The 26,035-nt window shown below is 38.0% G+C and overlaps 1 protein-coding gene across 2 annotated transcripts in view; it reads right to left on the minus strand.

Annotated features, from left to right (window-relative positions):
* Positions 1–26,035, minus strand: part of GRIN2A (glutamate ionotropic receptor NMDA type subunit 2A) — a 520,859-nt gene that overhangs the window by 221,010 nt on the left and 273,814 nt on the right. For both annotated transcript variants that reach the window (XM_006146507.1, XM_006146504.2), the window contains exon 4: positions 23,271–23,863. In XM_006146507.1, the coding sequence (XP_006146569.1) occupies positions 23,271–23,863 (593 nt within the window). The remainder of the gene's footprint in view (positions 1–23,270; positions 23,864–26,035) is intronic.

The following is a 26,035-nucleotide window of genomic DNA, read 5'->3' on the forward strand; positions in this document are numbered from 1 at the left end:
ATGAGAGGATCTTTATATAGGATTTATAGCACTGGAAGACTTCCCGAGGGCCTAGTAAAAACACCCCTGCAGCCTCCTCTTTCCCCTGAGAAGCCAGAGAATGAAAGGATCTGGTGCTGACCTCAGACAGGCCAGCATGATCCTGATTTTACCACTTGGTTACCTTGGGAGAGTCATGTTTGTCTCTGAGATTCTTCTCTCTAATGAAAATGGGATTAACAATACAACCTATTCTACAGAATCATGAGACTAAAGTAAGAGGGTGCATGTAAAACTTCTTAACAGAGCACCTATGTCAGAACTCGTGCTTAGCTAGAGGTTACATTATCCACTCATCCAACACATATTCATTATGCCGCTGCACTAGCTAGGTCCTAAGTGTGCAAAGATAAAGTGGGCAAGGTCCCTGAATTCATCATCATTATCAGTCATCATCCCATTATTATTATTAATCACAAACAGCCTAGAAGGAAAGAGGACTGTGTAGTGGAAACATCCCTAGGTCTGGAAGAAAAGTTGGATTCATCACATCTTATCATGGGCATTAACCACATAGTGAAAAATTAACCCTATCTCTTTTTTTTTCTTTTTTTTTTTTCTTTTTGGAGAGGTTTTTTCGCTATAGGGTGTGTGCGCTCGCCAGACAGACAGACAAAGACAGAGAGACAGAAAGTGAGAAATCATCCCCCAGGGGGGATGGTCACACCGCAATCCCTTCTCTTCCATTCTCCTCTCAGGATCTTGGGTATGCATGCACACAAGCCCGGTGTGAGTTTTAAGCTACTGGGTCCAGGACACGAACCGTGGTCGACTACGTGGGAGTCCAGCAACATAGCCATCACGCTAACTGCTGGTCCCCCTACCCTATCTCTTTTCATCCTCAGTCTCTTCATCTGTAATATAGCACAGAGAAGGAATTTACAATTTTGACTTTGCAAAAACAGTTGAAGTACGTTGTTACAACTAGTAACATACTTTATGCATTTGAGCCAAATTTTATAAATTGTTTATTCAAATATACACTACAGCAGAGTCACTTTCATTGCTCACTGGTTTTCCAATGTTTTCTTGAATGGGGAAAATGGATGGTGTTACCACTTACACTCTAGGGACTGTGTTGGTATTACACAACCACCTAGAAGCTACCTTGTGTTTAAAGAAAAGTAATTCAAACTTATTGGCCTAATTGATCTCCAACATCCCATCTATTATACTATTCAATTCCAGATTGCTGTTCAACATCATCAATCCACATATGAGAAAGCTGAGACCCAGAAACAAAGATTACATATGAAGGAACAAGCTTAAATAAAAACCCAATATCCTAAATCTTAGTTTGCACTGTTTCCACCATTGCATGAAAACTCCAATGAAGCCCAAGAATGTGGCTTGCCTGAGAATTATACCTACACCCCTCCGTATCCAGTTTTTCACTCTTTCTGTCAGGAAATACATTCTTCATGGCCTCCATTGGCAAGTCTCTGAGTGGACATTAATTCCCAACTACTGTAAGCATCGAGTAACAAAGCAACCCCTGACTTGGTGATTGATGATGTACCCTACGGTTTCCCCAAGAGGCCTGGATTTCTACCTAGGGATAACCTGAATAAAGGATTTTTAAAAATTTCTTCCTTCTTCTTTTTCAGCTGCAGCAATGGAGGGCATTCAAGAGAAGGAAAAAAAGATTTCTGCTGTGGCAGAAACCAAGAAAAAGGTTCCTGTGGTGCCAGAAATCCTTAAGAAACAGCGAAGGAATTTTGCAGACCTGGAGATCAAGCACCTGAGAAAGAAGTTTGCTCAAAAGATGCTTCAAAAGGCAAGGAGGAAGCTTATCTATGAAAAAGCTGAGCACTATCATAAGGAATATAGGCAGATACACAGAACTGAGATTCTCATGGCCAGGATGGCAAGAAAAGCTGGCAACTTCTATGTACCTGCAGAACCCAAATTGGCATTTGTCATCGGGATCAGAGGTATTGACGGAGTGAGCCCAAAGGTTCAAAAGGTGTTGCAACTTCTTCGTTTTCGCCAGACTCCAATGGCACCTTTGTTAAGCTTAACAAAGCCTCAATTAACAGGCTGAGAATTGTGGAACCACGTATTGCATGGGGGTACTGGAATCTGAAGTCAGTAAATGATCTACAAGCATGGTTATGGCAAAATCATTAACTCTTTGATTGCTCGATCTCTTGGTAAATTTGGCATCAACTGCATGGAGGATCTGATTCATGAAATCTATACTATTGGAAAACACTTCAAAGAAGCAAATAACTTCTTGTGGCCCTTCAAATGATCTTCTTCACGAGGTGGAATGAAGAAAAAGGCAACTCATTTTGTAGAAGGTGAAGATGCCAGCAACAGGGAAGACCAGTTTAACAGATGTGTTAGAAGGATAAACTAAGGTATCCACCATGATTATTTTTGTGATCTGGTTGGTAAATAAACAGAGTAACCGTTTTCAGACTGCAATTAAAAAAAAATTAATGTATTCTTTGAGCCATAGAATATTTAGAAGTATTGGGTTGTCAGAAAAGTCATGGTGTATTTCTTTCCCATGCCAAAATGCATCATGACTTTTCTGATGACCATATTGGTTATTTAGAGTGAAAATATTTGAGGACTTCCCAGAGATCTTTTGTTATTTAATTTGACATAATTAAAATGTAGTATAGAAATGCTTTTTAGTGGCCTGATCCTTTTTAAGGTACTGAGATTTGTTTTAGGGCCTATAATATGGTGTATCTTATAAACATTCTATGACTATTTGACAAAATAATGTGTGTTCCTTGTTGGATAGAGTGTTCTATAAGGGTACACCAGCTCAGCTCAATTATTAGATTGTTAAAATCTATACCCTTACCAATTTCCTGTCTGCTTGTTTTATCACTCACTGATTTAGAAGAATTGACATCTCCTACTATAATTGAGGATTTGTTGATTTCTCCTTGCAGTTCTATAGTTACCTTACATGTATGCTATTTTAAAGATTTTATATTAGGTGCATATATATTTAAACTGATATGTCTTTTGATGAATAGACTCATTTATTGTTGTTAAATGACAGTCCTTAACACCAAAAATAGTCCATGAACAAAAATCTACTTAGTCTGCTATTTATATAGCCAGTCTAGTTTTTTCTTTTTTGTTTTGATTAGTATTGTCATGTATATCTTTTTCCATATTTCAACCTTCAACCTAGTTACACTTTTATATTTAAAGTAAACAAGTCATTGTTAGGTCTTGTTTGTGATTCAATCTGATCTCTGCTTTTATATTATTTACATTGAATATGATTAGTTTATTTTTATGCCAGCTGTGGGAGCACAGGCAGTAGCATACAGATACAAAGTGCTGGAAGCCACATGTCTGACTGCAGGTTCAGATCCTTAGTCAACCAGAAACACACCCATTGTGTGTGTGTCTGTGTGTGTGTGTGTGTGTGTGTGTGTGTGTGTAACCAAGGTGCTGACTAGCTGGAAAAGTTGAGGGAAGGAGATCACGGTGTAATAAGACTTTCAAGGGTGCTTGTCTCTCTCTTGCATGCACATTCTTCTTTCTTTTTCTTTTTTTGGAGAGGTTTCTCTATAGGGCACGTACGTTCACCAGACAGACAGAGACAGAGAGACAGAAAGCAAGAAATCACCCCCCCGGGGGGGGGGATTGCCACGCCGCAATCCCTTCTCCTCCATTCTCCTCTCGGGATCTTGGGCATGCACACACATGCGCCCAGCGTGAGTTTAAGCCACCGGGTCCGGGACGCGAACCGTGGTCAACTACATGGGAGTCCAGCGACATAGCCATTATGCTAACTGCTGGTCCCAGCACATTCTTCTTTTTTTATTTCACTTTCTTTTATGCATTCAATCACATTATTCTTTGGCTTACAAAATGGATATTTTAACAGGTGAACATTTCTCCCTAGTACAGTTGATAAAACTACAAAATATCTTCAATAGATAATACCACATTTCTTTGTGCCATTAAGGCTTTGCCTCCCTATTTTTCTTCTAAATGTCCTTCCTCAGACCCTCCTCTTTTACACACACTATATCTGGTATTTACAACTATATACTGTGTTTCTATATCATTAAACTCTCTTCCTCATTAAAGAAATCAAGTAAACTTCTAAAAATATAAAAATAAATGACATAGTTGGCCTTAAATCTATTATCCTTCTGTGTATTTTCCCCTATTTGTTCCTATTGTTTTTTGTTTTGTTTTGTTTTCTTTTCTTTTTCTTCTGCCTTATTTTGGATTAGTTGAATTTTTTATGATTTCACTTTATTTCTTTGTGGCATTTTCGCTATAGATTCCCTCTTTTTAGTTGTGATGATGTATCTAGGCTTTATAGTATATATTTTAAATTTATCAGTTATCATCAAGTGATGTTATGCTACTTCATGTACATAAGAACTTCCCAAAGTGTACTTCCATTTCTCTGCTCTCAACCTTTGGCTATTACTGTCATACATTTTACCTTTAACAAGTTGTAAACTCTAAACTCCATCCTACCGTATAAATATTTTTGTTATAAAGGTCATTTGTTTTCATTTTTTTGTTTTGTTTTGTTTTTGCAATAGGGTGCATGAACTTGCTAGATAGAGACACACATGGGGGGGTGAGAAATTATCCCCCAGGGAGGATTGCCACACTTCACTCCCTTCTCCTCAGGTTTCCTCTCAGGATTTTAGACATGCAAACACATGTGCTCCCTCTGGTTCTCAGGCTGTCAGGTCCTAGACTCAAACCACACAGCTGGCCATTTGGGACCAGTACCTTACCCTCCATGCCAGCTGCTGTCCCAAGGTCATTTATCCTTTAAAATGATTTAATTGTTTGTTAAAAATTATATATTTAACCATGTAGTTTTAATTTCAGGTGTTTTTACTGCATTGGGTTGATTCATATTTCCATTTGGTATTACTTTCCATTTGGTATTTCTTCTTGAAGAACTTCTATTAATGTATCTTGTTTTATGCATGTTAATGATATCTTGTTTCAGTCATTCTATGTCTGAAAAGTCTTTATTTACTTTCCCTTTGGAAAGGTATTTTCACTGTGCAAAGTCTACATTAACATTTTCTTTCACTAGTTCACCTCCTTCTAACTTGTGTTATTTCTGATGAGAAATCGGTCATCCTTTTCTTTGTCCTGTTTTCAACATGTGTTTTGGCCTCTGGCAGCTTTTCACTCTGAAATTTTTTAACTTATATATCTTTAACACTGATTTTGGGGAATCTGATTATGGGATGCCTTCATATTTTTCATTCTCAAAAACCTAGAATTTACTAGGTTTCTTGAAGTTTAAAGTATTTGGCAAATTTGGAAAAGGTCTTATTATTTTGTCAAATATTCTTCCTGCTCTTCTTTACTTCATAAACTCAAATTCATTTTTTTAAATACTTGTCTTTATAGTCTCATTTTGTGTAATTTGAACTGTTCTACCTTCTGAACAGTTAATGGCAGATAACAGTCTGCCATTAATCTTATCTCACACATTGTAGTTTTCATATCTAGAAATATGATACGAGTTTTTAAAAAATATTTTCTGGAGCCAGCAGGTGCCACAGTGATTAAGGCACTGAACTTCCATGTGGTTGACTTCAGTTGGAGTCCTGGACTTGGAACTCACACCATGAGTGTGAGCATGCATGCCCAAATCCTGAGAGGAGAGTGGAGGAGAAGGAATTGCTGCATGGTCATCCCACCAGGAGGTGATTTCTTGCTTTCTGTCTCTGTCTCTCTGCAAGTGCACACACCGTATGGCAAAAATGTCTCTCATAATTTTTTTTTTCTTTTCTATGGGGACCAGCAGGCAATGTGATGGTTATGGCACTGGACTCCCTTATGGCTAACCACAGTTCAAATAAGCATAAGTATACACACACACACACACACACACACTTACATATATATATACACACACACACATTACATATAGCATATATACTATATAAATATATATACTATATATACACTATATATATAATTTCTAAGTATCCACATAAATTTTTGAATATATAAGATTGAAAGTTGTAGTACATTTCTATAGTAATATACCCATCTGCTAATTCTTACATTTGTCTCAGTCTGGTTGAGTGTTGATTATGATTATTATTTTCTTTATGGGTTGTACTTCCTTGGTGCTTTGCATGTCTGGTAACTTTTGATTTAATGCAAAAAATTACATAAATTTTAACTTTATGTTCTTATTAATATCATTGAGATCTATACAAGAATTATTATGTTTACTTGTTTACTTATTCCAGCTTTCTTAGACACAGTTTGATCTTTTATGATCTTGCTTCTGAAATTTGTTAGGCAGGATCAGAGCACTGTTGAGCCTAGAGTTAATTATATTTCTTCATCATTGAGACAATCGTCTTCTATATACATGATGATAACATGTATGATAAAGCCACTATACAGTGTATTCTGGATGGGAAATCCCATTTTGTATGATATGATCATGTTCAGTGAATAAATGTAAAATAAATAAAATTAAATAAATTAAACAGGGTGTATGTAGTCCCAGATACTCCCTCAGAAGTGAAAGTAGTCAGAAGTGAAAGTCAATATTATTGATGAAATTTAGTAAAGGTAAACATGATCATTAAATCAATCAAACATTTCCAAATCCACTAGAATTTATAAACTCGAACTAACTAATTACTTAAATTAACACATTAATTAAATTAAAAGTTTAAAACTTACTTTTATTAACAGTGATAGAAATGAAAAGGGAATGAGTGCATGTCTTGGGTAAGATATTCCCTATCATGAGGGCAACTGAGAAGTGTGTGTTTATGCTTTATGTTTGGCCAGGACTTAACCAAATGAAGCAAATCCTTAGGAAACTGGCTGTGGGTATTTGGACAACAGTACATCAGACATCAGCAGATCTGCCAGCTCATTCACCAAACTTTGGGACCTGTGTAAAAATGTGGCTAGTCTCCCATGCCCACGCAGAACACAGCTCGCACCACCAAACTGGACCAATGACTCCTCCATCTCTGGGATCCATGCCAGGCTTTGAGGCACCAGGGGTCTGGATAAGGTTCAGTCACACCTGCAGGCAGGCAGGCAGCATCCACATGAGGGCAAGAGAAGGAGGAAACAGAGAAGCCAAGGGACAAAGGCAGAGAACAGGTGGAGAGGTCTATTCTGGCTCTCTGGCTCCCACCTGGAAGAGATGACAAGGAAGACTTCTATCCTACATAAGGAAGTACATCGATACTCATTCAGGAAAGCAAACCAAGAACAGCTTGTAAATGAACTGGCTCTGAGCACCTGCCTCTTCACACTCTGCTACATGTTCCTCCTTTTTGGTAGAAAGGATTTTTAATTTTGTTGTTTTGTGGCATCAGCTGTTTCACAAATCATGTCCAGAATGAAACAAAGGCAGATTTTTCTCCTGTCTAAACTATTACCTCCTATCTCTCCAGTATTAAGGCTACATTCACCTCTTTTATCTCTCCAGTCTCAAAGCTTGGTTGACTTATCTGTCATGGTTCAAGCTCAGCATTTTACAGGATTCGTACAACTCAAAGAATTCACTGCCATGGTGATTGGCCTTGAAGTTTATCAAGTAATAAATTTACCTCCTCCATGTATTGGTTAAAACTGCTGGTAGGATTATTTAACTCCACTAGTTTGCACTAAAACCAGGCAGATTAATAAGGGCCAAAGATTATGTATCTTTGAAAAGTTTATAGCATTCATCACAATGTCTATCATGTGGCCACTGTGCAGACACCTATCAGGCTCCAAAACAAAACCAAAATAGTCTCTACTCCATATGAAGAAAGGCAGCTGGAACTCACAGTCCAATTCTTTCTCTCCATATTCTCCTTGCCCTCGGGAGTTATTTGCCAATGAATGGTGAAGTTTCTCATAGTTTGAACCAAGACCTTCTCTGATTCCTTGTTCTACCCTAGATAATATGACCTTCTCTGATTCCTTGTTCTACCCTAGATCATATCATCCAGTTTTGTTTTTTTTTTTTTTGAGAGGTTTTTGCTATAGGGTGCGTGTGCTTGCCAGACAGACAGAGAGAGACATAGAGACAGAAAGTGAGAAATCACCCCCCGGGGGGATGGCCACGCCACAATCCCTTCTCCTCCATTCTCCTCTCGGGATCTTGGGCACGCACGCACACGCGCCCGGCGTGAGTTTTAAGCCACTGGGCCCGGGACACGAACCGCGGTCGACTACGTGGGAGTCCAGCAACATAGCCATTACGCTAACTGCTGGTTCCCATATCATCCAGTTTTGAAGCTTTAAACTACCATGGTTAAGCTGAAACTCTTTGTATTCTAATTTTCAGCCAGAGCTGAAACTCTTTTCTCCAAATGACTACTTGTGATTTCCACTTTAATATGCTCACTGGCCCCTGCCTGTGCTGCCCATATGTGTGCTTGCTGGTCCCTCCACCTAATGGCACCACGCATTGGCACCATAGCCACCTCCCTAGTTCAGCCCCCAAAGGCATCAGGACCATAAAGGTTGGGGTAAGTCAGGGAAACATGATCGCTGATTGATGGGAAGGCTAACTACTACCTCCTCTGCAGCCCACAGGTACCTGGGCTGTGACTACTGCCTACAGAGAGAAGAATGAGGAATGACCATTGGGGGTCAGGAGGGAGTCAGCAAACTTTTAGTTTGCATGGTTTCTATTTGCAAAACTAGATAGAAACCAACTGCCTGAATCTGGTAAGACTCTGGAGCACTTCACCTCAAAGCCCCACCAGGGGAGAAAAATGAGAGACATTCTCCTCTGAAACTTTGAGCCCCAGATTCACAGCACTTCCATTCACAGAAGAACAACAAAACTGGCAAAGAACTAGCACAAATAATAGAGAAGTATAAGAGCAAGCAGTCTTAGGGAGAAAAAAAAAATTGAGACTTCTCCCCAGTCCTATCCCAAGCTGGCAAGAAAGATACACCATCTTGCAAGCCAACCAGCAGGTGGAGCTCTTTTTCAATCAAGTCTACAACCCACAAGGAGAAGGAGATACTGAAGAGAGCACCCCCACACCAACAGAGACTGAAAAATTTGGGCTCTACACCCTATCTGACAGGCAAGGTAGGCTTGCAAACCCTCCTGCCAGACGCAAGTCTGGGGGAATGTTTACCCACTCCAACCAACACCATCTACAGTGCAACTCAGACCTCTCTGGAGTGTCTCTTGTACAGGCTGTGTAAGCACTGCTCTGATAGGGAAGATGCAGCAGGTCATGGTCCCTCCTGAGCCACTTTAACGAGGACTCACCTGGAACATAAAGATGTTCTTCCCCCCAGCACTACAGAACTTACTCCAAAAACTAGGAAGGAGTAAGTACCAGCAGCCTAAATATCAACAATGAATAAAAAAGAAATATGAGAAAACACAGAAATATCTCTTCCCGAAAGGAACACAATAACTCCTCACTGATGATGGATAAAATATAAGAAATATCAGAAAAATAATTCAGATTATTCATTGTAACTGCACTCAATGAGATATAAGAGAAAACACAATTACAGATGAGAAAGTCATCCCATAACATGAAGGATGAATCCCATAAATAGACAGACATTCTAAAAAAGAGTAAAAGAGATCTTCTGGAAATGAATACAATATAAGAAATCAAAACTTCCCTCAAAGGTATTAATAATAGATTAGACTACACAGAAGAATCTCTAACCTTGAAGACAAAATCTCTGATTTAGTCCAAGCCTCCAAAAAGAATGAAAAATTCTGCCCCCTCCCCAAAAAATGACAGCATACAGAACATTCTAAACACCATTAAACAGTCAAGTAACATATAATGAGCATTCCAGAAGGCAAAGAGATTGGTAAAAGCATATAAAATCTTTCCATGAAATATTATATTATCTGAAAACTTTCCAAATGTAGAGAGACATACAAATCCAGGCAACACAAAGAACACCAAATATAGTCAACAAAAGATTATCTCCAAGGCATATCATAGCCAAATTGGTAAAAGACAAAGATGATATTCTAAAAGTGGCAAGAGAGAATTACAAAGTTACTTACAAAGTTTACTCCATTAGACGAATATCAGACCTCTCAACTTAAATAATACAGGCAAGGAGAGAATGGGAAGACATATTTAAAACTCTGAAAGAAAAACAATTTCATACAAGAATGGTATACTCAGCAAGATTATCCTTCAAATGGGAATAAGAAATAAAATCATCCTCAAATAAACCAAAACTGAAAGAATTTACCAACGACACTAGACCAGCTCTTCAGGAAACACTTAGGGGAATACTGCATCAGGAAAATGAAAGGGAAACAAATAGAAATACAAGAAGACAAAACAACTTTAAAAATAACTAGTAATGGACCAGCTGGTGGTGTAGTATTTAAGGTGCTGGACTCCCACAGGACCGACTGCAGCTTGAGTCCTGGACCTGACAGCTTGAAAATCATCCCAGTGCCTGTTAGTGCATGCCCAAAATCCAGGAAGAAAATGAAGGAGAAGGGATTGTAAACTGTTCATCCCCCAGGGGATGATTTCTCACTTTTCCTCCCTCTGCCATTCTCTCTCTCTCTCTCTCTCTCTCTCTGGCAAGTGCACATACCATACCCTATGCCAAAAACAAAATCTTTAAAAGAAATAACATAATAAAATAACAAAAAAATGTTAAATATTAATGGATTAAATTCCTCATGTAAAAGATACAGATAATCTAAATGGATTAGAAGAAGAAAAAGAAGAAAAGAAGAAGATAAGACTTTTATATGTTCCTTGCAAGAAATGCACCTCTTTATGGATTAAATTCCTCATGTAAAAGATACAGATAATCTAAATGGATTAGAAGAAGAAAAAGAAGAAAAGACTTTTATATGTTCCTTGCAAGAAATTCACCTCTTTGAGAAAGATATACATAGATTGAAAGTGAAGGACTAGTAAAAGTCCTTTCATGCAAATAGAAACCAAAAGGACCAGAGTCATGATACTGATGTCACACAACATAGTCTTCAAGATTAAAATGTTGAAGAGACAAAGAGCACTATATGATACTAAAAGGATTAATTCTCCAAGCTAATAGTACAATTATAAATATTCATGTAACCAGCAATACAGCACCCAAATATATAAAAGAAAAGACTGCTATATCTAAAGGGAGACATAGGCTGCAAAACACTAATTACAATTCCACTAGTGGAGATTCCAGTACCCACTATAACCACCAGACAGATCATCTAGACCAAAAATAAACAAAGTGCTGATACCATAAATCAGTGGATCTGAGAGACATTTATAAAGCATTTCACCTAACAATCATAAGATACATATTTTTCTCATCCCCACATGGAATAATTTTGAAGATTGACCATATCGCATGGCACAAAACAAGTCTCTACAAATATGAAAATACAGAAACTATACTCAGCATCTTTTTTTACTATAATGGAATTAAAATTGAAATAAAAAATACACAAAAAATATGGAAACTAAACAATCTACTCCTGAAAAACTTTAAAACTACTGATGAAATAAAGACTAAAACCAGATGATTTATTGAAACTTATAATGAACATACAACTCTCCATAGTCTTTGGGACATGGTGAAAGAAATTGATAGCAATTAGTACTACAAGAAAAAAAAAACAGAAAAGTAACAAATAACTTAATAACACATCTCAGGGAACTAGAAAAGCAACAACAAAACCCCCCACAAATATCAGAAGAAAAATAATAAAAGTTAGAGCAAAAATACATCAAACAGAAAACAAAAGAACAATACAAAAAAATCAACGGAACAAAAATGTGTTTTTTTGAAGTATAAACAAAATTGACAATCCATTAGCTATACTAATCAAGAAAAACAGAAAAAAAAACAGATAAATAAAAATCAGCAACTAAGCAGGTAATATTAAAGCAGATATATTAGAAATACAAAAAAAAAGGAGAGACTACTATGAGCATCTATATGCCAACAAATGAAAAAATCTAGATGAAAAAGACAAATTCCTGGACACATATACTTTATCTAGATTGAACTAGGAAGCAGTACCCTGAGTAGATCAATAACAAGCCATGAGATTTTTGAACTAGGAAGCAGTACCCTGAGTAGATCAGTAACAAGCCATGAGACTGAGTCAGTAGTAAAGTCTCCCAACAAAGAAAAACCCAGATCCTGATGACTTCACTTCTGAATTCTACAATATTTTGTAAAGACCTAACAAAGGACATTTGGAGAAGGGATACAGAGGTAGAGCATTGACAGGATGGGGAGGTGTGGTGTTATCTGTTGAAGATATTTTGATCAATGGAACTGGGGAGAAATGTTCACATATTGAAATGCTCACATTGTAAGCTAAACAATGTGATTGAATGTATATACAAAAATAAATAAATGAATTAAAAAAAAATTGTTGGGGCCAGCAGGTGGTATGGTGGTTAAGGGCACTGAACTCCTGCCTGCCAACTATGATTTGAGTCCTCGACCAGCAGACTGCTTTCTCACTTTCTTTCTCTCTGTTACTCTGTCCCTCTCTGGTTAAATTTTAAAAATAAGTAAATAAATAAATAAAGTTAAATAAAATAATTCTTAAAAAAAAGAATTGTTAACCCTAATCGCCCCCAAACTTTTTCTAAAGATTCAAAGAGAAATGACCTTTTGAAATACATTCTATCTACCACCTTGATGACAAAAGCAGGCAAGGACACAAGGGGAAAAAAAGAAAACTAAAGACCAGCATTCCTGATGACTACAAATGCAAAAGTCCTCAAGATACTAGCAAATCAAATCCAACAGCATATTAAAATTATTATACCCCAAAACCAGATAGGCTTTATTCCAGGATGCAGAGATGGTTCAACATATGCGAAACAATAAATGTAATACATCACATTAACAGAAGAAAAGATAAAAGCCATATGATCATATCAATTGATACAGAAAAAGCATTTGATAAAATACAACATCCTTGGGGCCTACAGGTGGCATAGTGGTAAAGGTGTCGGACTCGCACATGGCCAATCACAGTTCAAGTCCCAGGTCTGGCAACTTAAAAATCATGCCAGATGCAGATGTGGGCCTGGCCAAAATCCCAGGAGGAGAATGGAGAAGGGACTGTGCTGTGGCCACACCTCCCAGCTGGGGAGAAATCATCAGTTAAGTAGGTATAGAAGGGACATTTCTCAGCACAATAAAACTCATATATCACAAACCAATTGCTAACATCATACTGAATAGGGAAAAGCTGAAAGCTTTCCCACTAAAAACTTGAATAAGACAAAGCTGTCCATTTCTCATGCAATGCAGTCAGACAAAAGAGTAAAATAAAAGGCATTCAAATAGAAAAAGAAGAAGCTAAGTGGCCCTAATTTGCAGATAACATGGTATGTACATAGAAAATCTTAAAGAATCCATTAAAAATATCCTGGAAATGATAAGTGAATTCAGTAAAGTGGTAGGATACAAAATTGATACACATAAACTATAGCACACCAACAATGAACAGATTAAAGGATAATTTAAGAAAACAATCCCATTTACAACAGCCACACACACCAAAAACAAACAAAAACTTAGGACTAAGCTTAATCAAAGAGGTGAAAGACTTCTACAAGAAAAAAAAAATAAACATGAAAAAAGTAATTGAGTATGATACAAAAGAAATGGAAAGACACATAGATTGGAACTATCAATATAATCAAAATGTCGATTCTACTCAAATCAATTTATAAAATCAATGCCACTCTCATCAAATTACCAGTGATATTCTTCATAGAAATATAAAAACAAATCACAAAATTTATCTGGAATCATAAAAGGCCCTGTATTACCAAAGCAATACTGTGCAAAAAGAATAAACTAGGAGCCATCGCACTACATGACCTCAAAATATATTACAAAGCTGTTGATAATCAAAACAGTTTGGTACTGGCACAAAAACAGACACATACAATGGAATAGATAATCCAGAAATGAACTCTAAAACATACAGCCAACTGATCTTTGACAAAGGATACAAGACAAGGCAGTGGAGAAAAGAGTCTTTTCAGAAATAGGAGCTGAAAAAACTGGATATCCACTAGCATAAAAATGAAACTGGACCCCTATCTGTCATCGTTAATAAAAAGCAACCCAAAATGGATCAAAGATCTAAATATAAAACCTCAAAATATAAAATTACTGATGAAAAACACAGGAGAAATACTTGAAGACACTGAGGTAGACAAATATTTCTTAAATAAAACTGTCCCTAAGGCACAGGCAACAATTCCAAAAATAGACAAGTAGCATTATATTAAACTAAAAAGCTGCACAGCAAAAGAAATAATAATTAGAGTGACAAGATAACCTTCAGAAAGGGAGGAAATATTTGTAAACTATGCTTCAGATAAGAGATTGATAACCAGACTATATAGGAAACAAGCAGTTCACTGGAAAAAAATGAATAATCCAATTTAGAATTGGGTAAATGAGATAAACACACAATTTTCTAAGGAAGACAAACAAATAGCCAAAATGCCCATGAAAAAATATTCGTCTATTATCATAAACAATATGCAAATCAAAACCATAATAAATAACATTGACCCCAGTCAGAATGGTTATAACAAAAAAAATGAAGAAAGAACTACAAGTGCTGGTGAGATTGTTGAAAAAGGGAACCCTCCTACACAGTTGGTGGGAATATAAATTAGTACAGTCACTGCAGGAAACAATATGGAGTTTTCTCAAAACCTGAAAATAGAACTACCATATGACTCAGTAATCCCACTTCTTGGTATATACCCAGAGGCTAAGAAAACACTCAGTTGGAAAGACACACTTCCATGTTTATTTCAGCATTATTCACAATTGCTAAGACATGGAATCAACCTAAGTTCCAAAAGAGCTAAGAGCTAACAAGTGAATTGGAAAAAAAAAAAAAAAGTCACACATATACACTCTGGAATACCACTCAGACATAAGGAACAATGAGACCATATCATTTCATTTAAAGTAGGTAAATATAGATGATTTAATACTAAGCAAAGTAAGCAAAGTAAAGCAGACTGAAAGGCACACACTGTATATCCCCACTCAACATATACTGAATGTCTGCACTATATGGCAGAGATTAAAAGATCTGAAGATGTAACAGTAGGGAGGACAAGTGTAGATATCAGAGACTGTATGGGAGGGGAGTGGACATTAGAGGGTGGGTAAGAGGGGTTCAGGAAAGAAACACTTCAGACACAGAATATAAAGTTTTCTGTTGAAAATTATGTATATGGTAATATCCTTGATTCGATTGTTATATACTACATGCATACATTGAAAATCCATGCTGTGCACTATAAAGATATTAAATGAGTGAACGTAACTAAGAAATCATTTTCTTGTTTAAATGGGGAAAGAGGGCCATCCAGGTGGCATGGTTAGGGCAGCTGGATCCCACATGGCTGAGTGCATACTTTAAGTCCCAGACCTGGAAGACTGGATAATACACCAAGCACCTATGTGTGTGTGGCCAAAATCCCAAGAGAAGAATGGAGAAGGGACTGTGGCATGGCCATTTCCCTTGGGGAATGATTTCTTACTTCCTCTTTCTCATTCTCTGTCTCTCTCTGGCAAGAGCACATACCCCATATCAAAAAATAAATAAATAAAAAAAATTGGGAAAGAGGGAAAAAAAAGAAAACCTCTATTTTGTATATAAATGCTTTGAGGGTAGAGATCATGTCTTGAACATTTTTTTCTTCTTAGCACTTATGCTCACTGCATCTACACCACAGAAAAACTAAAAAATACTTATTGAATGGATTCACCCTAAACTATATATTAACAGTCTGTGCCTACAAAAAAACTACTAAAATATTTACTGGTGGAATTTGTTTAAAAATAATACAGACATACGTATGTACATGGGGATACAGATGAAACAAGATGGCCAATATGTAACTTTTTGAGAATTGTGAGACACCAGAAAAAAGAGAAAGTAAACAAGGATATTAAGTGGTTCGGGGAGAGCACCTACATTATGTATTAACTCATGTGGTAGAATTAATCATTTAGAAGCCTGCAGGTGGCATGGTGGTTGAAGAGCTGAACTCCCACATGACAGACTGTGTGGTGTGAGTCCCGGACCATAGTGGCTCGCTTTCTTACTTTCCCTCTCTCTCTGGTAAAATTTAAAAATAATAATAATAATATTGTTATTATTAAATAAATAATTCTAAAAGATTAATCATTTAAAAGAAACTCTAAAGAATTAATTGCACTTTCTTAGGAAAAAAAATAAGAAAATTATGTATATGGTAATATTCTTGATTTGATTGTTGCATACTGCATGCATAATTTGAGAAGCCATATTGTGCAATATTGAGTTGTACAATGATTGAAAGTTAATATGAAATCATAAAAAAAAGAAAGAAAGAAAATAAAGGAAAAAGAAAAAAAATGCACAATGATTTTTTTACAGAGAGAGATTTTTGCTATAGGGCATGTGCACTAGCCAGAGAGACAGAGAAAAACAGAGAACAACAACTCAGCCCTCAGGGGGATAGCCACGCTGCAATCCCTTCTCTTCCACCTTCCCTCTGTTTCTTTCCAGTGACCACACAAGCCCTATGGCAAAAACCTTAAAAAAAAAAAAAAAAGTAAATTTTACTTGAATAAATAAATAAATGATTAATTAACAAAAAAAAAGTATGTCCTACTTGGCAGTCTGAAATTAGATGCTGTTCCTGATCCCTGTCTCCCAATGTTTCTTCCCCAGTTTCTTCTATTTAGTAAAAGGCACCACCATCTATTTAGCTATACAAGCAAAAAGTTATTGGTTACTATGTCTCTTCTAATACTTCATGTTCATCTATCATTGTTGATTTTATACCTCAAATATACATCAAGCCCACCTACTTTTCTCTGAATCCACCATCATAAATAATTCACATCACCATCTCCTTTCTCCTTGACTTATGGTCTAACTGGTCCCTACGCTTACACATTAAAATTTCCCACCTCCAATATTCACTGTGTCAGTAGGCACTAGAATAATGAAAATGGTGCTTCTATTTGCTTTAGCTTTTTGTAGAAGAGAATTGCAGCAGATAATTAGTAATATATCACCAAATTACCAGACTTCGAAATGAAAACGTCTTTAATATTCAACCTTAGAGGAAATAGATCAATTTATCTTTTTGCTAGGCATGCTGGTTCCAAAATCCAAAGATTTACATCTGCCCTAAAGCAAATGTGAATAATATCTTGTGCTTTATGTTTGACCCTAAAACAACCCAAACCACCTTTCCCTCAAGGTAAAGGCACAGCCAACTTCTGGTCCTCTCAAGGTGCCAGCATTGGGTTTCCACCATTTGTCAAGCTATTCATTGGATGCCAGTTGGAAATGATTGACTTGCACTGCAGGGTTGGCATACGGCACTTTTGACTTCCAGCCAAAAAAGGGAGGGCCATGTTCCAGTAGAGATAGCACAAACAGGGATGATGCTGAAAAAAGGCTGTTGACTTAGCTCTCAGGCTAAACACCCAGGGAGCTCCACTCACTTTTAAGGGGTTCATCAGCACACACAAGGAGGCCAGATCAATCTGTGCATTTGGTCCAGGGGAGGAGGAGAGTTAACATCTGCAGAGTGCCAACTATATCCTAGATGCTTGGCTGAGTATATTAAATGCATTTAATTGTCACCATAATCCTCTGTGGTAGGATGTCTCTATTTACAATAAATGAAATGTAGGTTCAAAGGAGTTAAGCAACTTGCCCAGGATAACCTAGACAATAAGAAGGTCTGAATGCAGTTCTATTTAATCCACATTCTACAAAATCACACAGTCTCATGGAACGTGCTTTGTGTTCACAATTGGGCACAGCTTCCTGGGTTCTCTCATTACTTATCTCTCGAAACTCAGCCTTTTTCCCAATTCCTGAGTCCAGGATAGATACCAAGCAAAATTACAACACAGGCCCAAAGGATGGCTTGGTCTCCAGGGTGCCCAATGTCATTGACAGAAATGTTTGTTGAGCATAAGGTGATTCCACAGATAAATATTTGCAAAGAATTATCTCATTCGCCCAGGGAAGTTGCAATTCTGGTCAAGCTCGGAGAATCAACTATGCAAGCTCTTTTATTGGCATTAAAAAAGAAACCAACTGTGATAATTCTGATTACCAAATAAAAATATACCAACCATATTTAGTTTTTTAACAGGTCATTAAACCAGGAACTTTTCCTATGGTTATCTTAGACAGGAAGAATGAAAAAAGTATGACTGTAACCTGGGCATGAATTAAACTCTTTCTCACTTATGTATCTTCTTTCCATTTTCTTTCCAGGTGGGGAGGGCGTAATTCACAGTGTTTTTGCTTCTTAAAGCAGAAGCCTGACTTTGTAAGTCAAGAAATAAATGTAAGACACCTAAGTGGTCAAGTCAGGTATCATCAATTAAGACTAAATAACTTCCCTTCAATACTAACTCATAACTCTACTGGGAGAAGATGTTGTTTGTCTACTCCTCTGTGCTCTAGATCTCCTTTAGCACTTCTAATGCTAAAGGAGTGATTTCTCCCTAACTCAAATGGGAGCCGCAGGACATAAAGTTGTAATTTAGTCACACAAAAAATAAAAACCCTAAAATACGACTCCATATTCCTATTCCCTACCTGTGCATAGATTGCAGTATAACAAGTATAAATTAAAATAATAACGATCAAAACAATAATAATGACTTGAAAGGTATTGTGAAACGCCCATTACACGACAGACATCACTCTGTTTTACTTACATACTTTCATTAATTCTGCTACAATAAGAGATGTCTATCACACACACACACATTCATGTGCTTGTTCTCTCTCATCTCTTTACAAAAAAAGAAACCCAAGTTCACATAGTGGGCGGGGCATCTTTAAGGACCTGGACAGATTCTTGAGACAGAACAGCCTAGGTTCCATACCAGTAAAACAAATCAGTTTACCTTCACAGTCTGGGAGTTACCAGTGACATGATTGTGCTTGGTGAAGGAACAGATGTTTAATAACTTTGCAGTAGCAAGGAGGAGGTTATATAACATGGCTGAGCTATTTTTATACTTTCAAAAATGCTGACTGCTCTTTTCAAAGTATCTTCTGTAAAACCAGGAATATTAAACATAGAGAATATTTCCCCCTTTCACCTACTTTTTTTTTCTGGAAACTCCAGGGACAGAAGTGGTGGGATCATGAATACCCCACCCCTAACAAATAGCTCCTGAACCACCCCCAGTCCCATGAGCAAGTAAGCCATTGTTACAACAACCCAAATCCTGTGCATAATATTCTGAGCAGTGTCTATGAGGATCACCAAGTGACCATCTAGCCAGCCACAAGATACTGCGTAACCAGTCAGAGCTAGGCCCCCATGTCCTCAGTAACACCTCAGTATACTATCAGGTGTGACTTCATCTAAACCTCTGCTGAAGCTATTTCATGACACAGTGGGAGTCAAAAAAAGCTATTTGTTTACCAGATGCTTAGGAAAATAGAATTTTTTTTTTATCCAACTGAAATGGAATTTTTTTAATGCTCGCAGTGGAGAACCCTTAACTCTATGGTCCTGAGCATTCACTGAACAAACTGGTAGGTCCAATTCAGGCTGCAGATGCATATGTTCTCTGTCGTCAGCTGTCCAGACTGAAGATCCCTTACTAGCATCACCTGAATGTCCATCAAATGGTAAAATGAAATAATGCTTAAATAAAGTGACATCAAAAGTTCATGGGGTGCTGGCAGGTGGCTTGGTGGCTAAGCATGCTGGACTCTCACATGCGGTTCAAGTCTCAGACCTGGTGGCTTTTTCTCTTTCTCTGTCTCTCTATCCCTCTAGTCAAATTGAAATAAATAAATGAATAAATAAATAAAGTTAAATAAAATAATTTTTAAAGCAAGCTCATGGCAAAGATGGAATTAAAGCTTGTCTTAATGTAAAATAATTTTTTAAATCCATGCATAGTTTTCTCATAAAATGCATTTTCCATGGACTTTTTGAGGACATTTTGATACCAATTTTATCATAGTGTTTTTCTCCTCTTGTGGAGAGAAGGGGGAAAAAGTGGTACTGGGAATAGGTATGATCAGGACTTCTATATTACCATTAGTGTTTTATTTCTTTTAAAATGTTGAAGCAAATGTGAATGTTAATCTTTGTTCTCTGTGGCTCAGTATTTTATCAGATGCTGCACTATTCTTTTTCTTCAGTATTAAAAAAAAAGAATTCTATTACCTGAGTTTGTCTCATCAGACCATACGGATTTGATCAGAAAAGTAATACCTTAATTTACCTATGTATTCCAGGGGCTAGCTCAGGGTCTGATGGTTAAAAGAAATGATAGAGTGTCTTGACATCTTTTATGAATTTTTAAAAATCTATTTCTTTGTTTTTGGTTTTGGTTTTGTTTTTTTCCAGCTCCCAGTCAGGAGCAGCTTGGCAGAGTTCAACTCTTTCCTGGAGTGGGTGTAAGAAATACTGTGGTGACGAGGCAGTGTACCAGGAGAGATTATTAGTGTCATTATCCAATCTCACACACTAGGTGGGACCACCAGCCTCCCATGGATGGAGAGACACTCCATGAAACACCAAGCAGTGGGTGGTGACCTACCACACTGGATACACTACTTCTCTGGGACTGAAATCCCATTTACAGAATTGCTGCACTCAAAGGCATAACTTCCGAAATAGCACAAAAGCATCGCATAGCAGTTAAGATTTTTTAAAGAAGGAAATCCAAGGTGGTCTCTGAAAAAGGATCTGAATGTCTTTCCAACTAGCCCATTTGAATTCCTTTATCTGTGTATTATATTTCAATCGCACTACAACTGAGTTATGTTTCCACCACAATTACATATTTCAGAAAATTCCAGCTGCAGGGCACATCTTGTAAGGGAAAGTAAGGACTCATTACCTACTCCTTGTCTTTCAGCTGGCAGCAATCTTCTCTTTGTAAGGGTCTCCCATGTCTCACACTGACTCATCTGAGTTCCTTCCTGATATCTGGACAATTATTTAAATAGCTGAAAGTGGCGATTTAGAAACAGGATCATTAAAGAGGGGAAGAGGATAGAAGAGGAAGTGTCAAGTCTGATTTCTTAATTCAAGAGTTCATTTTTTTCAGGTTTATCTTAATTATAAGGAAGTATACTCTGTCTCCCCCTTATGTGCACACACACACACACACCTCCAGCCCCATTTCAGAGATAATCTCTGAGCTACAGCAGACTCAAGGTCCTAAAACCTCCCAGAGGCATTTTAGAGTGACACAATATTCTTCTGGCAATAAACAGTCTGGTGATTGTAATTTGTAATGATCAAATTTCGCTGATTACTCTGAAAGTTATTAAATAATCACTAGTTGTTAAATACTATAAGTGACACTTTTTGTACATCACTTCATTCAGTACCCACGAGAACCCCTAGAACACTGATTCTCAAAGCATGGTCTCCCAACCAGCAATATCAGCATCACTCTGGAACTTGTTAGAATTACAAATTCTTGGGACCCAGATCTCCTACATTAGAAATTCTGAATGTGGGCCTACCGTTGTGTGTCTAACAAGCACTCCCAGAGATTGGGATGCATGCTGAAGTTTGAGAACAAATTCCTAGAAAGTAGGCTATGACCATCACTTTGCAATGAACAGCTGAGGCCCAGGAAGGAAAAAGGGCTGTTCAAGTCAAATAGAAAGTGGACGGGACAAGACTTGAACCTGAACAAGTCTCACTTCAGAGCCTAGTTCCTTAAACACGGCGCTGCACTGCTCATTATCCAAAGAATGCAACTTGGATTAAGCTAGCAAACATTAGGCAGAAAACATGCAAAATGGGTACAAGAGTGATCATTCTACGTCTCAACAGCTAAACCATAATGATGGACCAGAAACAAAATTTAATTTAAACGTGCACCAGGATGAGAATAGTTAAAGAAATGATGATACGTCCATATGATGGAATATAATGTAGCTTTGAGAATGGTGTTTGCCAAGATTTCCAATGACCTACAAAAATGTCTAGGGAGTAAGAAGAGAAGAAATTCAGACACAAAGTCAGAGACCAGGAGCACCAGTGGGCAGTTTTTCCAAACTATAACATGCTGGTGAGGATATGGGAACTTGGGGGATTTCACAACTGTTGGTGTGAATATAAATTTGGTATACTCAGTAGGGTAATTTAACAATAGATAATTAAAATTTTAAAGCATACATGCTTGATGACCAAAAACAAAAATCTCATTTCTTATAATGCACCCTAGGGAACCAGCAGTTAGTGTAATGGCTATGCCGCAGGACTCCCATGTAGTTGACCGCAGTTCGCATCCCAGACCTGGTGGCTTAAAACTCACGCCGGGCATGTGTGCATGCGTGCCCAAGATCCCAAGAGGAGAATGGAGGAGAAGGGATTCCGTCGTGACCATCCCCCCGGGGGGTGATTTCTCGCTTTCTATCTCTCTGTCTGTCTGGCGAGCGCACGCGCCCTATAGCAAAAATCTCTCCCCCCCAAAAAAAGAATGCACCCTAGAAAAGCACTACATGTGTGTATAAAGAAATATGTATAATGAACTGTAGTTCAGCTTCTAAAAATCTGAAAGTCTAAATTTTATCATTATGTGAATTGAATAAATAAGTTCTATATCCATATTAAGAAATGTGAAATGTAGGTTACAAGGAATGTAGATATACTTGAAATATAGCTATAGATAAATTATATAGAGAGAGACCTCAAGTGAAGATTTCAAGGTATATTAAATAAATCAAATAGTAGAAAACAATGTATGATGCTACTTATCCTAAAAACCAAAAGAGGGACCAATGGGTGGCATAGTGGTTTTGTCACTGAACTCCCACATGGCTGATTGTGGTTTGAGTCATGGACCTGGTGGCTTGAAACTTATGCTGGGTACATGTGTGCACATGCCCAAAATCCAAGAGGAGAATGGAGGAGAAGGGATTGCAGCAGGGGGCAATTATCCCCCAGGGATAATTTATCACTTTCTGTCTCCATGTCTCTCTCAGTCTTTCTGGTGAGTGCATGTACCCTATAGCAAAATTCTCTCTAAAAAGAGAGAGAAAGAGAAAGAGAGAGAGAGATGAGAAGAAAGCAAGAAGGAAGAGGCAAGCAAAATAAAACAAAATAAAAAACTCTCATAAGTACACACACAATATCCTCTATTGTCAGTGCATATTTTCATCAGTGAGAATGTAAACACATAAACAATTGCAACTGTAAAATTCTTATTCCACTTTGGAAGATAAGCAAAGAAGCCTTTCTTACTGGTGCAAAGTGTGCAGTGGAGCCTCTGGCTTCTCTGTCTGGCCATAGCAGCTGGCTTTGGCCTCAGGGATGTAGGAGAACTTTTCCAACATGGAAGATGCAGCAGTAGTTAGGATGCCAAGACCGTCCCTCACTCTTGCTTCCAGGCTGTAATCCCAGTCATCATAGGAGACCGAGATGAGTCCTGATGGAAACTCCTTGGGGATGAGCTCTGTGTTCCCAGAGACCAAGCTGGGGACAATCCAGAAGAAATCATACCCGGTGAGACCAAGGGAGCGGGCCTCACTCAGAATGAGGACAGCCTCATCTTTGGAACAGTAGAGCAAGATGACAGAGGAGTGAATCTTCTTCAACTGGACCTGCGTCTTTGCGTCCTCAAAGGAAGTGTCCAGTGTGATCACGTTCTGCATGTCCCAGCCCACAAAGCTGTTGTCCACTGTGGTTTTGATGAAGCTGATGAAGTCCCTGTAGCCAGGGAAGATGGTGGTCACCAAGGAGAAGACATGCCAGTCATAATCCTGCATGATCTTCAGCATGACCGTGGCTTGTTGCTGAATGGACGCTCCAAATTGGAAGAAGGTAGACGTTGGATCCTGCCAACAGGTAAAAAGAAAATGAAACAGAGGATGAGGCAGAAGGTAGTTTATATAACCATCTGGTTTTATGGGCTTAAATAAGCTCTTTCCTATAATTAAGGGAAAGTGAATCACGTATCTATTCATTCACAAACGTTCCTGAGTACTTCCTATATGCCAGACCCTGGAACAGACACCAGAAATGCAGAGTCAGCAGCCCCTGTACTCAGAAGCCCATAGTTAGCACAGGGAGGGAAGTCTGTTAGTTTTGCTAACCCAAAATCTATTCTCATTTTTCTCTAGTTCATCCCATATACACACACCTTTTGAGTAATCATGGTTCCAATACAACAAACTCTATCTGGTCCTCCGGCTCATGCTGGGAAAATGAGCCCAACAGAGATAAAACAGTATCAGGAAACAGGCAGAGTCCTGATGACATATCTGAAGGTTCCCAGAGACTGCCATGCCTGATGTCACATGAGCTAACAAGTTCTCAAGTTCACATAGCCAATTCAAGTAGAGCTTCTATTATTTGAATTCAAGATGCCCATGTAATACAGAGTATAATAAACACTTTATGCATATCTACCTGTACAATCAACAAATATTTGTTAAATACCTTACCATGTGGCAACACTATTTTAGACAATGGGGAAATAAGGAGGTATAAGACAGACACAGGTATGGTCTCTGCACAGATTGGATGGGAACTTGAGGAAGAGCGAATTTCATGAACTAGAAGCTAAAAGAGGAATGAGGTGGTCATGTGAGAAAGAGAAATCACATTCATTTAGGAGTCCTGTGAATACATTTTCACTACTTCAGAAACTATAGATGAAGTAATTATGGCTTGTGAAGTAGAGAGGATATAATGATATTGAAGAGCTTGGCAGGAACCCCACCATATAGGGCCTCAGGGGTTATGTCCAGAGTCTCAGACTCCATTCTGAACACAAGAGGAAGCCACTGAATGTATTCACTGGAAAGTAACACAGGAACCTAGGTTGGGTTAAATGGTTTCTATTAGGCTTAACATATTCATAAATGTATGATCATGGGAATGAACTTCTATTTAGAGAAGGATGGTGATGTGATACAGTTGTATAATTTACAAACTATCTCAACCTCATAACTCATCAACTCCCTACAATGATCCTATAAGGTTGACATTGCTGGCAGGGGAAAACAAGGCTCAGAATGGTCACACATCAAGCAAACATCAGAAGTTAAGTTCCACAACTCACATCCAGCCTACTTTCCAACCCCCAACCACAGTGTTCCTGGGATCATTTAACATCCTCATATCTGGGACCAGCAGTTAGCGTAATGGCTATGTCACTGGACTCCCACGTAGTCGATCACAGTCCGAGTCCCATACCCGGTGGCTTAAACTCACGCTGGGCACATGTGCGTGCATGCCCAAGATCCCGAGAGGAGAATAGAGGAGAAGGGATTGCAGCATGGCCATCCGCCCTGGGGGGGTGATTTCTCGCTTTCTGTCTCTCTGTCTCTCTGTCTGTCTGGCGAGCGCACGTGCCCTATAGCAAAAACCTCTCCAAAAAAAGAAAAAAAAAAGATCCTCATATCTTAAATTGACTGGGTCGCTTGGTGCAAAAATGGCAACTAAACAGAAGGTATGCCTCTGTGTTACAACACTTCACGGTTTGACTAATGGTGAGATGTGTTTTTTTTTTTTTCCCCCAGGGACTAAAATAACTCTCTAAAGGGTCCTTATCATACTATAGCCATGTTTTCATTTTGCATTCTGTATTTACCATGTGCACTTGACATAATTTTGATAGTATAACTTACAGGGGTTCCATTTCGTGTGTGTGTGTGTGTGTGTGTGCATGTGTGTGTGAAGGGTGGATGATTCCACTCATATCTTTCAATAACACTTTGTAGCTGTGCATATCAATTCTTTGAACAAGTCTACATTGTTTTCCAAGTGGTTGCTCACTGGAAGTTTTATCTGAATGGGCCAAAAGCTATAGTTCTTCAAAATACTGCTCTTTTCTGAAATGCATGGGCTTAGAGGATAATTTGAGTGAAGTGTGGCCTGAAGGCAGAGAGAAGAAACAGGAATAAATGCCTTCTGGGCCTCTTCCAACATTACAGTTCTATGAATTTTACCTAATTAAATCAATTAAAGTGGGTAACAGATTTAAAGACTTTGGATAATTATCT

Source organism: Tupaia chinensis, unplaced genomic scaffold, assembly GCF_000334495.1.
Source record: "Tupaia chinensis unplaced genomic scaffold, TupChi_1.0 Scaffold000182_1, whole genome shotgun sequence".
NCBI lineage: Eukaryota > Metazoa > Chordata > Mammalia > Scandentia > Tupaiidae > Tupaia > Tupaia belangeri.